General features: G+C 57.5%; 1 protein-coding gene across 4 annotated transcripts in view; it reads left to right on the plus strand.

The window, feature by feature from the left end:
- NHSL3 (NHS like 3) overlaps positions 1 to 18,108 on the plus strand; it is a 55,701-nt gene extending 37,593 nt beyond the window's left edge. For 2 of the 4 annotated variants that reach the window (XM_073317735.1, XM_073317736.1), the window contains exons 2-7: positions 6,095 to 6,250; positions 6,904 to 6,959; positions 9,196 to 9,316; positions 10,521 to 10,637; positions 11,147 to 14,416; positions 15,560 to 18,108. In XM_073317735.1, the coding sequence (XP_073173836.1) occupies positions 6,095 to 6,250; positions 6,904 to 6,959; positions 9,196 to 9,316; positions 10,521 to 10,637; positions 11,147 to 14,416; positions 15,560 to 15,582 (3,743 nt within the window). In that variant the 3' untranslated portion in view covers positions 15,583 to 18,108. Of the gene's footprint in view, positions 1 to 789; positions 1,119 to 6,094; positions 6,251 to 6,903; positions 6,960 to 6,980; positions 7,988 to 9,195; positions 9,317 to 10,520; positions 10,638 to 11,146; positions 14,417 to 15,559 lie in introns of those variants that run through there. The other 2 variants (XM_073317737.1, XM_073317738.1) reach the window with 2 other exon arrangements.
- Positions 18,109 to 18,392: the final 284 nt, after the last annotated feature.

Consider the following 18,392-nt stretch of genomic DNA (forward strand, 5'->3'; position numbering starts at 1 on the left):
TTTCCGTATTGTCCCATCCCCCAGTGCTATCCGAGAGCTCGGAGGGGGCGGGGGGGAATGATTGTGCCAACCAGGGTTAAACTGCCTAGTGCTCTGGGAACAACCGTCCAACCCCCTGCCCATCCCATCCCATGTCTGTCTGTCTCTATCCATCCAAGCCTGGGGATAGTTACTCCTGAGCTGGGTCTGCCTCATCACACTGGTCTGTGCCAAAGGCTTGCCCTTAGTCCAGGGGAAAAGCCCCTGCTACTCTGGACGCCAGAGTGGAAGTTCCAGCTGAAAATCTGCTAGCTCCTGACAGCTGGCAACTTGGGTTTGGAAGAGAGCAACAGGTCTGCTCCCTCCAGCAGGGCCCAGTGAAAGGGCTCACTGGAATTTCCATGGGCACAGGCTGACGGCTCCCCTGGCTTTCCCAGGCCCCTCTAGGTGGGAGCTGGGATCAAGCCCCATGGCTCCCTCTTGCCTTTGCTCTGCAGCCCATACAGGCTTGTTCCTGCTGGGCTGTATCGCTCCAGGCAGCTGCTCTGGATTTAGTTTCCTGGAAGCCGAAGCGTTTGCTGAACTCTTCCCACTCTGGATACAGCATCTGTGCTCGGGGACAGACACTGGGCCTGGAGGGGAGGAGGGGGTGCAGGGGAGGGGCTGCTTTTCTTTTTCAATGAATTAGCTGTGCAGTTGAAACAGCGGGGGCCGGTATTCACTCCCCTGCTGGCCTCCAAGGAGATGCAGAGATCCAGGGAGATGAGATCCCTCCCCCCACTTCGCCCCGCTCCTCTCCCTGTCCTTGAGTTCACACTTCTCCAGCCCCGCTCTCTGTATGGAGGCTGCTGCACTGGCAGCGTCTCTGTGCGGCTGGTTTTGTGCATCTTCCTGCCGGATCCCGAGGCACAGATGAGTGTGAAGGAGAGAGGCAGCAGAAAGCGCCAGGGATGCTGAATGCTGGGGGGCAGCTGGATAAAGGCAGCAGCCTCAGCTGGGACCCCTGGCGTGGCAGGAGTTCTTGGCTGCGTAGCCCCATCTCTGGAGGGTCCCTTGGTGCCAGAGCCCGCCAGTCGCCGGGATGGTGGTTTTCCTCAGCAGAAACCTGCCCTCCCTCCTGGCTCTGTTTAAGAAGAAAGGTGAGTACAGCCTCGGTGGGACGAACCCTTGTCCTTATGTAACCCTGGCCATAGGCGATCTCCAAGCATGAAGCCTCCCTGCCCCCCTTGTGTTGTGGGGCTGGGCTGGCTCCCCGGCATGGTGCGAGAAGGATCCCGTTCTAGCTGGCTGCTTCTCTGGATCAGGCAGGGAAAGGTCACCCCAGCAGTGGCTGCTCTTGTTAGGAAGTTAACGGAATAAACCAGCGAGCTGCTTCCTGCCTGAAGATGACTCGCAGGGTGTGCCCGGGCTGGGGGAGCGATTGTGCTGAAATCACAGCAGTAAAGGGCTTGGTTGGGGTATGCACGGTCTTATGGGGGTGGACCGGGGTCCTGGATGAAGGCATTGGCCCTGGCGGGGTGTGTGAGAGGGCTCCTGGGTCCCATAAACTGGGTTGCGTGTGCTTTGTAGTCTGTGTCCCAACTTATCCAGGATGCTTTGGCCCTGCTGTTTCTGCCCATGTCCGACCCTGCGGCTGGCTGGCTGGCTGCAGATGCTGCCTGGCTGGGAGAGAATCTCTTTTTCTGTGCGGCTTAGCAGGGCGGAATCCTTTCTATTGTCCTGTGTCCTTTCCCCATTGTGCAGATCTGGAGCTGCTGCAGCAGTCCGTATTTCATCTGCCTGGCTTTTAATCTGAGTGCATACATCGGGTGTGTGCAGCCGTGGCAGAGATGCTGTGGAGGAGGGGTGGTTCTCTAGCTATTTGGGTTAGAGGCCCTGTGTGTGTGCGCCCTGAAGACGGGGTGACTGGTGAAGAAGACACTGGGAAGTGTGTGCAGGGGGACGGTCGGTGCCTCTGTAGTGATTCCACGGCCTCGGTCAGCTACTCATCCTCTCCCGTCCTTTTTTCAGCACAAAGTTGTTTTTCTCTCCACTGCTGCAGGGCACCTAGAATGAGATGAGCCGTAATGGGCAAGAAATGTAGGCTGAAGGGGGAGAGCCTGTTGAGCTGACTCAGCACCCGCCTATCTCCCAGGGTAGACAGTGAGAAGCGTGACCCCCCACAGAACTCCTCCAGGGCAGGTTACTTAGACTCTGGAGCCCGGGACAGCTAGTGAGAGCCAGCTGCTGATGCCTCAGTCCACTGAGTGCTGTGTTCATGGAGGCTGTTTTGAGATGAGAATCTAGCGTGCTACCACAGGGAAGGGGATGATTTCACTGGAATGGGGTAGGAAGTGTGGCCTAATAGATAAAGGAGGGGACTGGAAGTTAGGAGATCTGGGTTCTGCTTCTGGCTCGACTGGCTGGGTGACCGTGCGCCAGTCGCAGCCTCCCTCTGTGCCTCAGTTTCCCCATTTTTAAAAACTGGGTAAATACTTCCCTGCCTCACAGGGGGATTGTGGGCTCAATTAATTCCTGTGTTTGAGGGGCTTTGAGATGCCTGGTTGAAGTGCTGTAAGGGGTGTAAATGCTGAGGTGGGAGGAGAATCTTCTGCTTTATTTACTTGTTTCGCTTCAGACTCCCACCCCCTCCCCTGCCACTTATCTCCTTTGCTGGTGGCAAACCCACGTCCAATGTACAAACTCGCTTTCCCTTGACAAGGACGCTGGTAGATGGTTGGGCCCAGCGTCTGCACCCCCAGCTTTGTCCTTCTCAGGCAAGTGAGGATGAAACCTCCCCAGCGTTGGCAGCATTTGGGAAACCTGTCTCCACTGTATCGATTTGTTGCTAAGCTGAGAAAAGGCAGGTGGGGGGTGAGGTGTTCAAGGGCAGCCTGGAGTCAGCATGTAGAAGGCTTCAGTGTACTAGTAATTAGTGGGGTGAAGTAGGGCAATGACCTGGGCTAAGAACCAGCCTGGACTCCTGGGTTCTATTTCCAGCTCTGCCTGTGATTGGCTGGGACACCTCATTCAGAGATTAATTGATTCCAAGGCCAGAAGGGACCATGAGATCATGTCGTCTGACCTCCTCCGGAGCACAGGCCAGAGAACTTCCCCCCAGTTCCCCCTGCATTGGGCCCTATAACCTGTGTTTGACCAGAGCATCTCTTCCAAAAAGGGAGTTTTGCTCTGAAGATGACATCGGGGCAAGTCCCTTCACCTCTCTGTGGCTTGGGATAATAATCCTCCCCTCCCTCTGACAGCATCCGAGGGTGAAGTAGGGTACGAAGGTGTAAGTGCTACCTGCCTGGAGAGAAGAGGTGCAAAGCTGAGGGAAAGTGTGAGATGATGGACAGAAAGGAGAATGTGGGAGGAAGGCCTTGGGGAATGGGAAGGAGAGAGCCAGTTCGGAAGGTGCGTGGCTGGGGTGGGAACTGATCTTCAAACACAGAGTTTGGTAGGTCCCAGTTATTGTCCTGGTCATCAGCCCTTTCCCGCCTTCATCTCGGCTGGCTGTGAGAAGCCCAGGGAGAATACTCTGAAGTCAGTGCTTCCTCCTTCCAGCCGGGCTGTGGGTTGGAGAAATGAGTGCAAATTTCTGGTGTGGATAAATAAGGCCTTGTCTATGCACGCAAGTTGTGTCACTGTAGCCATAGTGGGATAGTTACAGCAATACCAACCCTCTAGGGTGGATGCAGATCTAGTGGTATAAAGGTGGTTTTACCATGTACCGGTCTCTTCCTGTATGGGAATAGCTATACTGGTAAAATTGCCTCCACAGTAGGACTTGCTCTGGTACAACTACTGATAGAAAATCACACCCCTAACCGACAGTTATACTGGTACAAAATCTGTGTAGACAAGACAAAGGAAGTAATATCCAGTAACTGGAGCAGGGGGTTGGGTCTCAAAGCCCCTAGGCTCTGTTCCTGGCTCTTCCACTGACTCACTGTATGACTCTGGGCATGTGATTTGTGCCTCAGTTTTCCCATCTGTGAAATGGGGATTCTTATCTGGGAATAAATCCCACTGTAGCCAGTTAGTGACAACTTTGAATCCTGTGCTTAAACCCCTGCAGCTGCTCAGAACTTCACAGAGACCATGGGGATAGAAAGTTGGTCCTCCTGTTTCATTTCCAATCCACAGGCCCCTGCCACTTGGATGTAAGGAGATTCTCTTTTAGTTATTGTCCACATAGGGACTATAACTCAGTTGAGCTATTTCGATTCCTCCTAGCGGAAGACAATCATGCCCCCAAAATCTAGTTTATTACAATATATAGCAACTTTGTGGGGAAGAGAGGCAGTTATGATGCTTACTTAGTGTTTGTAATGTGCTTTGAGATCCTCAGATGAAAGGGGTTGTATAATAAGGACAACGGATTATTGGTCATTTATTGGCTCAAAGTTGCGCTATAAATAGCATATCAATACTATTATTAGGGGTGTATTTAAGGGCCTGACTGTTTCTCAAGGTATTTTGATCACTAGGGCAGCAGTAAATCAGCCGGCAATTACCCTCTACCCTCGAGATAATGCCAGACAGCCCTCTGGTCCCATCCTGCAAGGCATTGGGCACCCTCTGCTCCCATTGGTTTAGGATTGGCTCCTTAGTCCCTGAGGTGGCTGCAGCTCCCAGAGATGAAGTTGCAGGCTTTGGGGCTCTGTGGAGGGCTGATGTGGCCTGTCTCTTTAAGCTGCCCAGAGCTGCTGGCTCATTTGGTTTGTGTGCAAGGTGCACAGATATTTCTGGTCTCAGTCATGTGATACACCCCGGGGAGCTTTCACTTATTCAGTGCATTCATTTTAAAGGCACAGGATCCACTTCCAAAAGAGCAGAGTCAGACCTGCAGCCTCCCGCTGCCAAAGCCAGGGGCTGGTGGGGAAGGTATCAGGTCACCTCTGCCAGCACAGGGCTGTAAGAGGAGCTGCCAATGAAGGGATCTGCTGCAATGGATACCGGAAATGCAAAAGCCCTGGACTCGCCTAGCTGGCTTGCTGATTCCTGCTGGCATCGCAGAGTCAGAAATGCCAGGCCATGGGGATACAGACTCCAGCAGAGGAGGGATGCCAAGGGGAGTGTGACCGGAGGAGGGGTTCCTGGAGCAGAGACTGCGGCCAGGGCTACGCTATAAACGTACATCGGTGGAACTATGTCACTCAAGGGTGTGAAAAATCCACCCCCCAAAGCAATGCAGTTAGGCCGACCTAGCTGCTGGTGTAGGCAGCACGAGGGCGATGGGAGGGCTTCTCCCGTCAGCATAGTAGTGTCTTCACTAACGTGCAACAGCTGCGCAGCTGCAGCTTGTTAAGTGTAGACCTGCCCTGAGCACTGACCTTCCCCAGCAGGGCCAGGCCCTCAGCTATCTAGCTTTGCCCCTAGCTTTGTCAGGGAGAGCGAGTTAACCCTGGCCGTGCCCCGCAAGGGCGATGGAGATCCTCTTAATGCTTAGGAAGGATGCACCGAGCAGGCACTTGAGAGATCTGGGGTCAGTTCCCAGTTCTGCCACAAGTTGCTGTATAATGCACTGAATCTACCCTGGGCCTCAGATCCTGTCTGTACAGGATGGGATGGCCCCTCCCTACCTGCGGCCGGGCTGTGAGGGGCTCGCATGGCTGGATGGGCATTGGGTGGAGCCCTAGGGGTGAAGCAGGAGTCGTCGGCATCCCACTGGTGTGGCCAGGCGTATGTGTGAGCAGGACCAGGTGGGAGCGAGAGAGCCTAGGCCTCCAATGAGTCCAGGGGACTCACGCCTGCTGCTTCCCCAGAAGTCCCCCAGTGCCCCCCTATTTGCACATCTGCTTCTATTTGGGCTCCCCCCCACGTTCTGTAATGCACTCTCCCCTCTGCACCCCCCCGCCCCCCAACTGGGGCACCAGGATTCCTTCAGGCCGGGTGGCTGCCCCGCTCTGCTTCCGTCTTACTGACAGAGTCAGTCAACCAGGAGCGAGGGTGGGAACAAATAGTTGTCCCCGATGAAGTCACCGCACCGGGAAGCTGTGAGTGTGAGGGCAGCTCAGCACTGATGGGGGCCTGGGCCTGGAGCTGCCTCTTGCTGTCTCCTCCCCGTCCCAGGAGCCCTGGCTGCAGGTGCTGGGATGTGGTGGTACAAGGCTGATTCCTTTTGCCTTCCCAGGCTCTGCCAAGGCTGAGAACAAGAAGAGGCTGAATGTCCAGTACAAGGCAGGAGCGGAGCAGCCCGACAATGTCTTCTTCCCCAGCAGCCGCCCGCCGCACCTGGAAGAGCTGCACAACCAGGCTCAGGCAGGGCTCAAATCTCTGCAGCACCAAGGTACGATCCGTCCCCCACGGGGCTGCTTGTCCGCTCCAGGTACTCTGCTCCTGCTTTCACCTGAGCATGCATCCAGGGGGAGAGGGTCTCCCAGGGGGTGGGGCAGGCCCAGGTGCTCCCTGGGGATACAAACGAGGCATGGCACGCCCTGGTGTGAGGCAAGCATCAAGGGACGCAGCACTGGTGTAGCCGACACACTGAGGGGAGGAAGAGTCAAAGCAGGAGGGGGTCACATAAATCTGACCCCCCCCCGGCCCCCACCCCCCAAATCTCACTCTCTCACACAGGCCCAGTATATATGTTCCAGCAGCCTGCACCCACCCATGCTGCCACCCACACCCCCCCGCGCCTGCTTCTTGGTTGGACAGGCGGGGCTGTGGGTGGGCTGTTTTTGTCTCTGACCAGAGTCCAGTCACTGTGGGCCTGGCAGAGAAGGTGGAGTGGTTGCAGCTGGGGGGATGGGGGCGTATTGATCTGCAGGACACGCAGGGCCCGCGTCACCTGCTGTCCCCCAGCCCTACTCTGGGCTGCTCCGTTCCTGCGCCCCAAGGCCGGGGCCTCCAGGCACAGCCGTTCCGCCAGCCCACAGTTTGAGGGGACTCCTCCTATCTTACATTTTCCTTAGGGATTTTTTTCCATCTTTCCTCTTCTAGAAAAACAAAAACAGACCAGGAGTGGCTGGGACTACGGAGACAGCAACAGCATCCAGGTGGGTGACTGCCCTCACCCCACCCGCCCCTGCCCGTGGTTCTCTGGGCTAGGGTGCTGGTTGGCATGCAGTGTACTCTGCTGATACACAAAGCAGTCATTGCCCCTGCAGTGGGGGCAGGTACAGTGCTGGGCGGGGAATGTTCCTGGGTGCTCCCCCGCCCCATCATGGGGAAGGCCTGGGCATCCCCGAAACATTGTCTCTTGGGTGCCTTCCCACTCACGCTGGGTCTAAAAGAGCCTGGCAGTGAGGGAGCATCCTGGCAAGCAGCTTTTAGGGGGCGATGGCCGAGGAAGGGAAACCCTGGGGGTTCAGGGGGGACACAAGGAGCTGAGAGATGCAATCAGATGCTGTGGCACTAAGAAGCAGCAGGACGTATGAGCTGATAGGGCTGAGTCCTGATGCATGCTTTTCCGTTCACTGGAGTTATTCCCTTAGGTTTATCTTGGCAGTAACAAGTGGTGGGGAGGGCCTGCCCAACTGTGACCCACTTGGCCCCATGTCCACAGATCCTCCCCAGTCTCTAACAGCCAAAAAATGCCCGCCCCTTTGGCCAAAGTTTGGTTTCAGCCTGTCTCTGGGCCTCTGACCCTCCTCCGCCCACGCCCTTCCCACTCCTAGAGCCTCACTGCGTGTATTTGCTCCAACAGCTGACTGTCTGGTTTTTTGCTTTCGTAACCCCTTTGGTGGCAGATTGAGAGGCAGAAAGCTGAGAAGTGAGACTGTAACTCAGTAGGGCAGACAGAGCCACTGGGGAAGGCAAACCTGAGACCTCTGTCCTACACAGTACCTCAGATAGAGCCCTGTGGGGCAGGTTCTGAACTCCTCCATATCAAATGTTTGAGGGAATTTGGAGAAGAGCAGCAAATATGATTCATATGCTGGCATGGTTCATCTAAACGTATCCAGCTGGGCAGAGGCTAAGTGGAGGGTACCTTTGTCTTCGGCAGCATAATGCTCGCTATGCCTTGTGAGAGAGGGATTATCATCTTTGCTTTGCAAAATGGGGAAACTGAGGCAGAAAGCAGGTAAGTGACTTGGCCAAGGCCAGCCAATTAAGCCACTGGAGATGGAGCCCAGATCTCGTGACTCCCAGCTTGAACGACAAGGCTATTCATATTGGCTGCAGACACCCCAACTGCAGACCATTGATTTGGTTGCCATATTATCAAGCAAGGAAAATGTAGGTTGAATGTCAGGATGTATTTCCCACAGATAGGGTCTGCTGGGCTATGAAACGGTCTCCCAAGGGAATTTGGGGGAGCCCCAGAGCTGGCGATGTTGGAAATGAGACTGGACAAAGCTCTAGCAGAGCAATGCAGCGCTGGGCTGCGAGCGAGCAGCCTTAATGCCCGTGAGTGTGTAGATGGGGGAGGGAGGAGGCACAGAGAAGAGGAGGGGAAGATGGACAGCGTGGTAGTTTTCAGAGAGAGGCAGCAGAAATAAACTGCAGGGTGTTGCTGGCAAATGCAGCTGCCCATTTGCCAGCTGGGATTTTGTGCTGCTGTTTCACCCAGGGAGGGGGCTCTGGGGTCCCGCTGCGGCAAATTGCAGCTCCACCGCTGTGCAATTGTTTGCATCCCTCCCAATGCCCTTCCTAATCATCTACAGCCAGGCTGCTCCCTCATTCCCATCTGGCATGTTCGAGAGGCACTCCCCTCCCTTGGGCAGAAAGAGATGAAATCCGGGAAGCTCAGGGTGCACGCAGTGGTGCCGAGGGCTGGGTGGAACTCTCCTTCTGGCTCACACCAGGGTTATGCCAGTTTGGCTGCACTTCGCTTGGGAGCCAGGTTAAATTCAACTGCAATCAGTGCATCCCCAGTCAGACAACTGCAGCTGGCCACTCGCTGCTAAGGGCTCATTTTCACGGGTAGGTGAAGTAGGCAGCGCCATCTGGTGCCAGGTCAGGTCACTGCTGGGCATTCATTCCCTCTTGCTGGGCCCTCTCTGTCAAGGGGGCCCAAGGGAACCTGGGGCAGAGGGCTTTCCCGCCTGCCCTCTCTGGCCCCATTTCCTAGTTGGGAGGGTTCTGCCTGCATGCAGATGGGGCTGACTCATAACACTGGGCCTCCGAGAAGTTTTATGTCTTCAGAGTGCGTAGCTGCTGAGTCACTTTCTGGCTGAGAAGGGGCCCAGTTGGGGGACTCTGATGCTGGGGAGCGGCTTGCACAAGGAGGGAGGCATCTGTTCCTATAAGGCTCAGGACTTATTTGAATCTGTTCTCCTCCCCATGCAGTCTTCCCACACCTCTACAGAGGAGGATGAGATCTCCTTCCGAAGCAGGACCCAGTCGTGCACAACGGAGAATGCCTCCGAGGATGCCCTCTCCATCCGCTCGGAGATGATCCAGAGGAAAGGTACTAGCCACGGGCAGGGTGGGAGTTTTGGGAAGGGTGAGCCATCTCAGCAGTCTGCTCTGGCGAGAGTTAAGCACAAAATCCAGCCGAGACGTGTGAGCTGGGGTTTGGGTGGCCTGAGGACTGCTGGGTGATTCCACAAGGGACATCAAGCCTGTCCTTTGGGCCAGAGGTTGCAGCTGAGATGGGGGGAGGGACTGTTCCGGGATTAGGGCAGGGCCGCTGGCAGGGAGTAGTAGTACTCTTCCAAGCTCTGCCCAGGGTAGCTGCCACTCCCAATAGATTGTGCAGATGTTCATTGTATGCTCACACAGCTGTCAGGGCTCCACTGGTCGTCCTGAGCCTGGCTCCCCTGCACTGGGGCTGGACTGTGCTCTAGGGCAGTAGCAGGGAGAACTCCTGGCAGAATGACACCGGAATGGTGGGAGATCATTTCCCTGATAGCTTTGTCAAGGTTTTCCAGGACTCAGTTTCCACGCAGGCATTCCTTCGTTAGCCCCAATGGCTACTCGGTGTTGATTACATCCAAAGTACCAATATAAACATAAACAGCCTTATATTCGATACCCAGCTACAGTCCATTTGCAAGCATTGGCCAAGATATTTACAGCTGGTTCAGACCTGGGAGACGCCTTCCCATCATGGCATGGCTCCAGAGGGGTAAGGAACGCTCTGACAAAGCAGCCCTTGACAAAGCAGCCCTAGAACGCGGGGCATTTTGTGCTCTGTAACAAACAAGTGACGGCATTGCTGGTTATTGGACCTTCACTAAACTCGGCTATAGCAGCTGAGAGCTGCACTCTGCTTTCTCCAAGGTTTTCTTCTTATCTCACTTTGCCATATTTTCCCCTGCTACTGGACTAAGCATTTCCTGCCAATTATTTGCTGCACCTGGTGCCCAATTACCCATGTTTTCTTTATTTCTAGTGCTTGGCCCAACCCTTAAATAAGATACCTGGTATTTCCAGGGTTGTTACAAGTTTACCACAAACGGTTCCCCTTTCTTATGGTCTCAGTCTTTTTGGTCACAGACCTGGGGCCTCTCACTCATGGTAAAATCCAACCTCAATTTAAAACCATTGTTTACTTAGGTCTGATGTGGGCCTGTGTTCCTACAGAGGCGCAGACCGTGGGCGGGCGACGTCACAGTGGCTGGTCCCTGCTTACCAGTCTGGGACTTTATTTCATCGTAATTTCATTTCAGGTTCCACCTTCCGGCCTCACGACTCCTTCCCCAAATCCTCGGAGAAGGCAGGGAAGAGGAGGAAGGAGAGGAGGACGACGGTGCTGGGCATCCCCCAGCATGTCCAGAAAGAGCTGGGTAAGGAGGGCAGATGGGCCTTGCTGGAGGGAGAGCTCAGGAACGGTGGCTGCTCCGTGTGCATAAGTGAGCCAGAGTTCTCTCCCTGCTGAGACTTCAGCTCCGGCTCAGGCTAGGAGCTGGCTTATTCCTGGAGGTCCCCCTGCCACCCCTTTAGCAGTGGAGTGTCCAAGGGGCGGCGGGGAGGAGTCAGAGTGTAAGGCAAAAGGGACCACCAGAGCCCCCGATCTGACCTCCTGTGTAGCAGAGGCCCTCACCCCATCCAGCCGCGTCACACCCTGCCCGACAAGCAGAAGCAGACCATGGTATTACAGCCCTCAGGAGTCTGAACTCCTGGGTGTCCCAGGGAGAGAACAGGCGGACTGAGCTGCACTGAGGCCCCGGCTTGGCCAGCGTTGATTAAGTGAGCCCTGCCAGCCCATAGTAACCCCTGTATGCAATCAGCAAGGGCTGCCTGCCCGCCAGGATCGGTTTATAATGATACGGGTTTTGCTCCTATCCACCCTCAGGTCTGAGAAACAGTCACGAGCTGAGGAAACGCCCTGGCAGTGATTCCCCCAGAGACGGCCCCAGGCAGGGCGGGAGCCCCCCCAGCATGGCATCCCAGCCCTTGGTGAATGGTGATGAGGCAGACGGTGGCACAATCCACATCCCCACCATCAATGGAAACCTGCAGCCCCCACCAGCCCCCAAGGGCGGCGCTCGCATATCCCTGCAAGCCCTGGAGGAGGCAGAGTCAGACGCAGCCATCCAGAGGCACATCAACCGCGTCTACTACGACGACATGCTGCTAGGGAGGAGGACGGCAGCCAAGCTGTCTCCCTTGCTGAGGCCGAAGTCACTGGCTGTGCCGGGCATGACCACCAACGCCAGCCCTCCTCCGGAGCTGCTGGGCCCTGTTATGTCCATTTCCCCCCAGGCCACCTACATGTCCAAGATCATTCCCAACGCCGTCCTGCCCCCCATGGTGGACGTCATCGCGCTGAGCAGGAGCAGCGTGCGGACGCTGAGCCGCTGCAGCCTGGTTTCCTCCAGCCCAGCCTCAGTCCGCTCCCTCGCCCGCTTCTCGGAGCCCGGCGGCCGCAGCCGGGAGCACTCCTCCTCCAGCGACAACTGGAGCCACTCCCAGTCCACGGAGACCATAGTGTCCGACAGCTCCACCATCTCCTCGCAGGGCGGCTCCGACAGCAGGAAGGGGGGGGCTGGGCCGCCCAGCGAGGCGGATACGGCAGGCCGGTCCGACACGGACCAGCTCAGTGTCTACAGTGCCGCGAGCTGCACCAACTCCTGTGCCAAGGCCAGGCCCGCCTACACAGCCCACGGCCTGCTGGCAGCGGGGCTGGGGGGCAGCAGTGGCAGGACCTCCCCCGCGTACAGCACCGGCAGCATGGCGGGCAGCTCGGACACCGTGAGCGTGAGGAGTGACCGCTCTTCCACGCGCAGCGTGTCCCTCAGGAAAATGAAGAAACCGCCGGCGCCCCCTAGGAGGACCCACTCCCTGCACCAAAGGGCTGAGCAGCAGCAAGCGGTGGGCGAGGGGGGGCAGAAAGTGCTGGGCCTGCCCCCTAAGCCAGATCCCCGACACCAGCGTGAGCCGTGGACACCGTGCCTGGAGAGCCAGAGCCCCCTGGGCGAGGACGAGGTCTTCTCGCCCGGCTCGCTGAGCGAGACCAGCAGCATCCGCTCCGAGAGCCTGGCCTACTCGGCTGACGCCAGCTCCCCCGACGTGTCCCGGTGCAGCCCGGTGCCGGGGGAGAAGCTCCAGAGGGAGGTGGAGGGGGTGGCCGTCATCCTCAGGGAGCAGCAGGCCCCCTCCAGGCAGAGCTCCCCTGAGGGATTCAAGCGCACCATGTCGCCCTCCAGTGGCTATTCGAGTCAGAGCGGCACCCCTACCCTCCCCACAAAAGGCCTTGGCTCTCACGCCTCGTCTCCAGGAAAGAGGAGGCCCCAGCCAAAGAAACCGGAGAGGGTCTGCTCGCTGCAGTCTCCTGTGCTGTCCATCTCCTCCTCCCTGGCATCCTTATCCTCCTCCACCTCCGACCCAGCCCCTGCAGAGACCGTGGCGCCCCCAGCTGGCCCGGCCCTTTCCTTGCAGAGTAGAATGGACAGGTTCATTATTCCTCCTCACCCCAAGGTGCCGGCCCCTATCTCCCCCCCGCCTGTCAAACTCCGGCAGGCAGCGCCTTCTGCCAGCCCCGCTGTCTCCTCCCCTGCCCCGAGCATGGCCATCCAGGAGCCCTCGGTGCTTCCCAAGCCCACTAGCAGGTCACCCCCTCCATCTCCTCCACCTCCCTACCATCCTCCACCACCACCAGTGAAAAAGGGTGAGGCAAGCCCAGAGGCCCCCCACTCAGAGACTACTCAGGAGGTGCCTCAGGACCCCTCGTGGCCCCCACCTCCCCCCCCAGCGCTGGACGAGCAGGATCTGTCCATGGCGGACTTCCCTCCTCCAGACGAGGCCAGCTTCTCCACCCTGCCGGAGCCTCTCCCTGTCACTGGAACCGCGGTGTCTTCCTCTGTTGCAGCCCAGCCAGAGCTCACGGGCTCCGAGCAGCCGGCCAGCCTGAAAGCAGCACCCACGGGGGATGGTCCAGGGGCAGCCTCGCTCGCGTTCTCCACCAAAGTCTCCTTGAGGATTCAGCAGCACCAGGGCCTGTTGGCTGGATCAACACTGCCAGCTCCCGCCGGGGAGTTGCCCATGCTGATCACCGTGCCCACATCAGCCGGAGCAACACCCAGCTTGCAGCCTAGCCAGCCCCAGCCTGCAGTGGCTGCAGCCCCACCCCCTGCACCTGCGGCTCCAGCCCCGCCCATGGTTCTGCAGCCTCAAGCAAGCCTGAAGAAGACAACGAATGGCTCCCGGCTGGATCCTAAGAAGGAGCCTGTCTCTCGAAGTAAGAGCAACCCCACGCCAAAGGAGGACGCTAACCTCCCCATCGTCACTCCCTCCCTGCTGCAGATGGTGCGCCTGCGTTCGGTCAGCGTTCACGCGCCGGCCGGCCCGGGCAAGCAGACGCCTGGCCAGAATGGACCGGGCGCCAATGGCCTAGGGAAGCAGGCTCAGCCTGTCCCCCAGAAACCCATCCGCAAGTCGCTGTCCCTGCGGCAGTCCCCTTCTTCCAAAGACACCGTGCCTTTGAACCAGCTGCAAAATGCCGTACGGCTGAAGACTTCCACCTTGTCCTCCAGAGACGCCCCGACCTCCAGACTGGTGGACAGGACCAATGGCAACAAGCTGACTCTCCCAGGTCACGCGGCCTCTGGCTTGGAGCCCACCGCTGGGGATGCCAAGGACGGCCAGGTGTCCCCCATCCACAAATCACCTGCCTCCACCGCCAGCTTCATCTTCGCCAAGAGCTCCAAGAAGCTGGTCATAGAGACCCCATCTTCCCCGGAGGCTCAGGCCGACCTGAAGAGGAACTTGGTAGCTGAGCTGATGAATTTCTCCGGGCAGCGTTCCACAGTCCCAGCAATGACCCAGCAGGGCCAGGTGCCCCCTGGCAAGTCACAAGCACAGAGGAAGTCCAGCAAGATTCCACCTCCCATAGCCAGGAAGCCTTCGCTTGGCATGGGGCAGCGTCAGTCACCTGTGAGCCCAAAGCCGCAGGGGGAGGAAGTGCTGAACTGTTCCCTACCAGACAGTAAAGCAAAGGCTCCCTCGGCCGAAGAGAACAGGACTAAGAGCGAACTGTCTGTGAATGCGGCCCCCGCAGCCAAGAGCAGCAGAGCCGGGCACCTGGCAGGCCCAGAGACGCCATCGCAGAATCCCCCTGCACAAGGTACAGAGGGATTGGGGAGTGTGGGAGAGGAGGTGCCGATTGGAAAATGCAGGGTGTAACAGGGTAGTGTAGGAGCCAGGCAGCTTCTCATTTCTGCCAGTGCACCCCAATCCTGACCAATGTTCCCTCTAATTTTTGACAGGCCCTGTGTGCAAAAAATTTCTTCTGTGCAAATTGAGCTTCTGTGCAAATTTTTGTGCGTGCGGTGTTTCGCCGTGTGTGCGGGGTTTAGGATCTGTGTGTGCACGCACATGCCCACAGCTTAGAGGGAATAGTGATCCTGACCTGCAGCCCCTCACTCACAGCTGTCCATGTACGCCAATCCCAAACTGCAGCCCCTTCACAGCTGTCAATGCACTCCAAGTCTGACTTGCAACCCCCCACTTGCAGCTGTCAATGCACTCCACTCTCAGCTGTTAATGCACCCCAATCCCAACCTGCAGCCCCTCCTCCCCTCCACTGCAGCTCTCCTCCCGCATAACTCTTCTGCTGTCCTGCACTCACCCTGTCTCTCTACCAGCAGGAACAGGGCTAGAAAACAAGACAGAGGATGATGATGGAACCCTCTGGAGAACAGCTTAGTGCTAGGCAGGGATGGTGGGGAGAATTGTGACTTTCTCTGACCCATCTCCTAATGCCTGAATCAAAGGGAGACGAGGAACAAACGTAGCCCTGTTAGGATCCCCACTAGCGCTGGCTGTTTGGCCCAGTTTGACCCCATCCCTCTATCTAAACATCAGTCAGTCCAGAAACAACCTGGCTCAAAGCTGCTCGGAAACAGGCTGACGTGCTAGGAGGTAACTCTGCCTCTTGGGGCAATAAAACCGTGGCTGAGGGGGGTTGCACAAGCCCAGGCTCTTCAGCTTTAGAAACCAGCAGCGTCAGGAGGTGGCCACCCTCTTGGCTGACCCCAAGACTGAACCAGGGGCTTCCAGAGCTAAGAGCAGTGGCTAGAGCCCCCAGCTCTGTAACGGGCACCGCCGTTCCGTGGCTCAGACAGAGGGGAGCCTGAAACCCATGCTGCTCAGTGTGCTGGGCTCAGTATAAAAAGCTCGGGCAGGAGGCTGGGGTGGATGTGAAGCAGCTGTCACCCCACCTGAGCGCCGCCCGGCTCTGACGGGAATTGCTCTCCTTTTCCTGCAGACAAACGGGAAGAGACAGCCTGAAGGATGACGCTGCTGTGCTTGTGCCCTGACCTCCAGGAATACAAATCTCTCTCAGGGACCTGAGCAGGTGAAAGGATGAGCGTGGAGCTGGCATGACTGACTAAATGGAAGCAAACAGCCTTAGCCTCTGATGGCCTTGATATTTATGCAAAAACTGGTGTTGGTTTCACTTTCTTCAATAATACAGCTTTATTGTGCTTTTTTTAAAAAAAAACAAAACAAAAAACTAAACCAAACCCTGTCCTGGAGTCCAGTGCCTCGCCCTTCACCCGCTGGATTTGCCGGTTTTGTTGGTGCAGGAGGGAAGGCTGCAGAGAAGCCGCTGTGAGGCGTGTGGGGGGGTGTTTTTATAAGACCACGCTGCACCACCTGAAGCATGGCCTCCTGGGTGGGGAGAAGACGGCCTGGCTGGGGACTCGTTTTTCCACGGCGCAGAGGATCGGCTCTGTTCTGTGCACCTGAGACGGCACGAAATCAAAGCACCTCTTCAAAAGAAGCTGAAGGCGCGTCCCCAATGCTTCGGACTTCATGGCTGGCTGGCCAAGGAGTTCCTTTGCCGGCTTTGCTGCAGGGGACTCCTCGTGTTCCAGGACACGTGCTGTGTGGTGCTAGATATGCCCCGACTAGCTTTGGAAAGGTACAGCACCAGGCCTGAGGCGCGCGGAGGCTGGCAGCAGCTTGGCCGAGGTGCGGTAAAGGCCTCTGTCTTGCTGGGTGGCCTCCCCAGGCTCGAGGACCACTTCACTGAGAATGTGCAGGGGGGTGAGTCTGTGCTGAACAGGCCCTGGCTGAGAGTGGAGGGGAAATGGGGCCCAGGCTGCTAAAGACCTCCGAGCTCCTACAGCAGACAACGCAGGTGGCCAGGGCCCAGCTTCCTCCTGTGTCAGGCTGGCTGCTGTTCCCTCGCTCTTTAGGGCTGTTACAGGACAGTGGGCAGGCAAGGCCAGGGTGCCAGAGGGGACGTGCTGTGTGAGCCTGGCCTCCTGTGCTCGTGAGTGCAGGCTCCCTACCTCTGCTGCTCCGGCAGGGGAGACGCGTAAGTTCCCTGGGGCCAGTGGTAGTGTGTAGGCACAAGGCCTTCCCCACCCACGCAGCTGGGCAAGGGAGCAACCCCAAGGCAGTGCTTGGACCCTAGTGTGTTGTGGGGGGGCCCCGCCTGACTGGCTCTACTGTCCCTTTGGCTGTGCCGTGCTCTGAGAAGGTGGGGATGGGGCAGGCCCACAAGGGCTCCTTGGGAAGTTCTTTTGGGGGCAGGCAGAAGCAGGGCTTAGGAGGATCCCTCTGCCAGTCCCGAGGGAGCTGAACAAACCAGGCTCACGCTGCTTCATGTTACATGCTGCTGAGGCTCAAGCTACAGCAGGGGCAGGCAAACTTTTTGGCCTGAGGGCCACGTTGTGTTTCCAAAATTGTAGGGAGGGCCGGTTAGGGGAGGCTGTCTCTCCCCAAACAGCCAGGCGTGTCCCAGCCCCCACCCCCTATCTGACCCCCCCAGGACTCCTGCCCCATCCACCACTCCCTGTCCCCTGCTGCCCCATCCAATGCCCCTTCTCCTTTCTGACTGCCCCCGGGACCTCTGCCCTCTATCCAACCCCCCCCTTCCCATGCTGCCTGGAGCACCGGTGGCTGGCAGCGCTACACCCATGCCACCCAGAGCCCCGGGTCAGGCCACAGCTCTGCAGCGGCACTGCCCAGCCGCCCAGTGTGTTGCGCTGGCCGCGTGGCACGGCTGCGAGGGAGGGGGGACAGCAGGGGAGGGGCCGGAGGCTAGCCTCCCCAGCCGGGAGCTCAGGGGCCAGGCAGGAGGGTCCTGTGGGCCATAGTTTGCCTACCTCTGAGCTACAGCTTTGCTGGCTGAGGAGCTGGAAAGGGATTTATAGCCAAGCAAGCAGTTAATCAGGCAGGGCCCTGCAAAGCTGCGGTTAGCCACAAGTGGCCCCTTAGGGGAGCGTTCAGCCCCCTTTTCTTTGGGCTGTTCGAAAGCACAAGCCCCAAGCTGCTGCCCTGTGAGTCTGGGGCGCTCGGCAGGAAGTGCAGGGGAGGACTCAGTCACTGCAGGGCGCGATTACCCTTGAGCTGCAACCAGCCAGGGCCTGTCTGGGACAGAAGGAAGGGCTTCCTCCCACATTGCCAGCCTTCGGGGTCCAAGGGAGGAGAATCTGGACACTGAGGCCTCTCCAAGCTCCCTAATCTCTACCCTGAGAGATTCCACTGCCCTCATGCTCTGTAATTTCAGAGTTGTGCCCTCACCCCAGCCAGGCCCTGTGTGTACACAGACAGCCCCGGGGGAGGGAGAAGCTTTTCAGATACCCTGTAGCAGGGAGTGACACTGGATGCAGCATTAAATGAGACCAAAAGCCTGAGTTTTACATTCATCCCTGGTCTCTAGAACCAGGCACCTTGATTTCTGTTTCTTTAAACATGGGGTCATGCTTTGATTTCCTTGATTGTAAAAACCATCTGCCTTGAGAAGCTGCAGAGTAAAAGTTACAAGCTCTGTCTCTCTTTGGTTAAAGATGATGATTGAAATTGGCTGTCTCCTTTGCTTCTTGGCTAACAGTCGGGGGTTTCCCTCCTCCAGGATGCCTGGAGTGACAACAGGGAGACCCCTATTTGCATAACTCACCCCTCCTCCCCAAAAGCCTGGAACAGATGAGTCACCCAGACAGACACACAAGCTGTTTAGTTTTTCACCCTAACGAGGGAGAAGTTCCAGAACCTTGCTGGAGTCCACGAGGGCCTCAGCTATTGCTTTTACATGGAAGGTGCCCAGCTACCCCCCTGGAGGGTGGCAGTGTAAAACTTCACCTGAA

Source organism: Lepidochelys kempii, chromosome 19, assembly GCF_965140265.1.
Source record: "Lepidochelys kempii isolate rLepKem1 chromosome 19, rLepKem1.hap2, whole genome shotgun sequence".
NCBI classification, from domain to species: Eukaryota; Metazoa; Chordata; order Testudines; family Cheloniidae; genus Lepidochelys; species Lepidochelys kempii.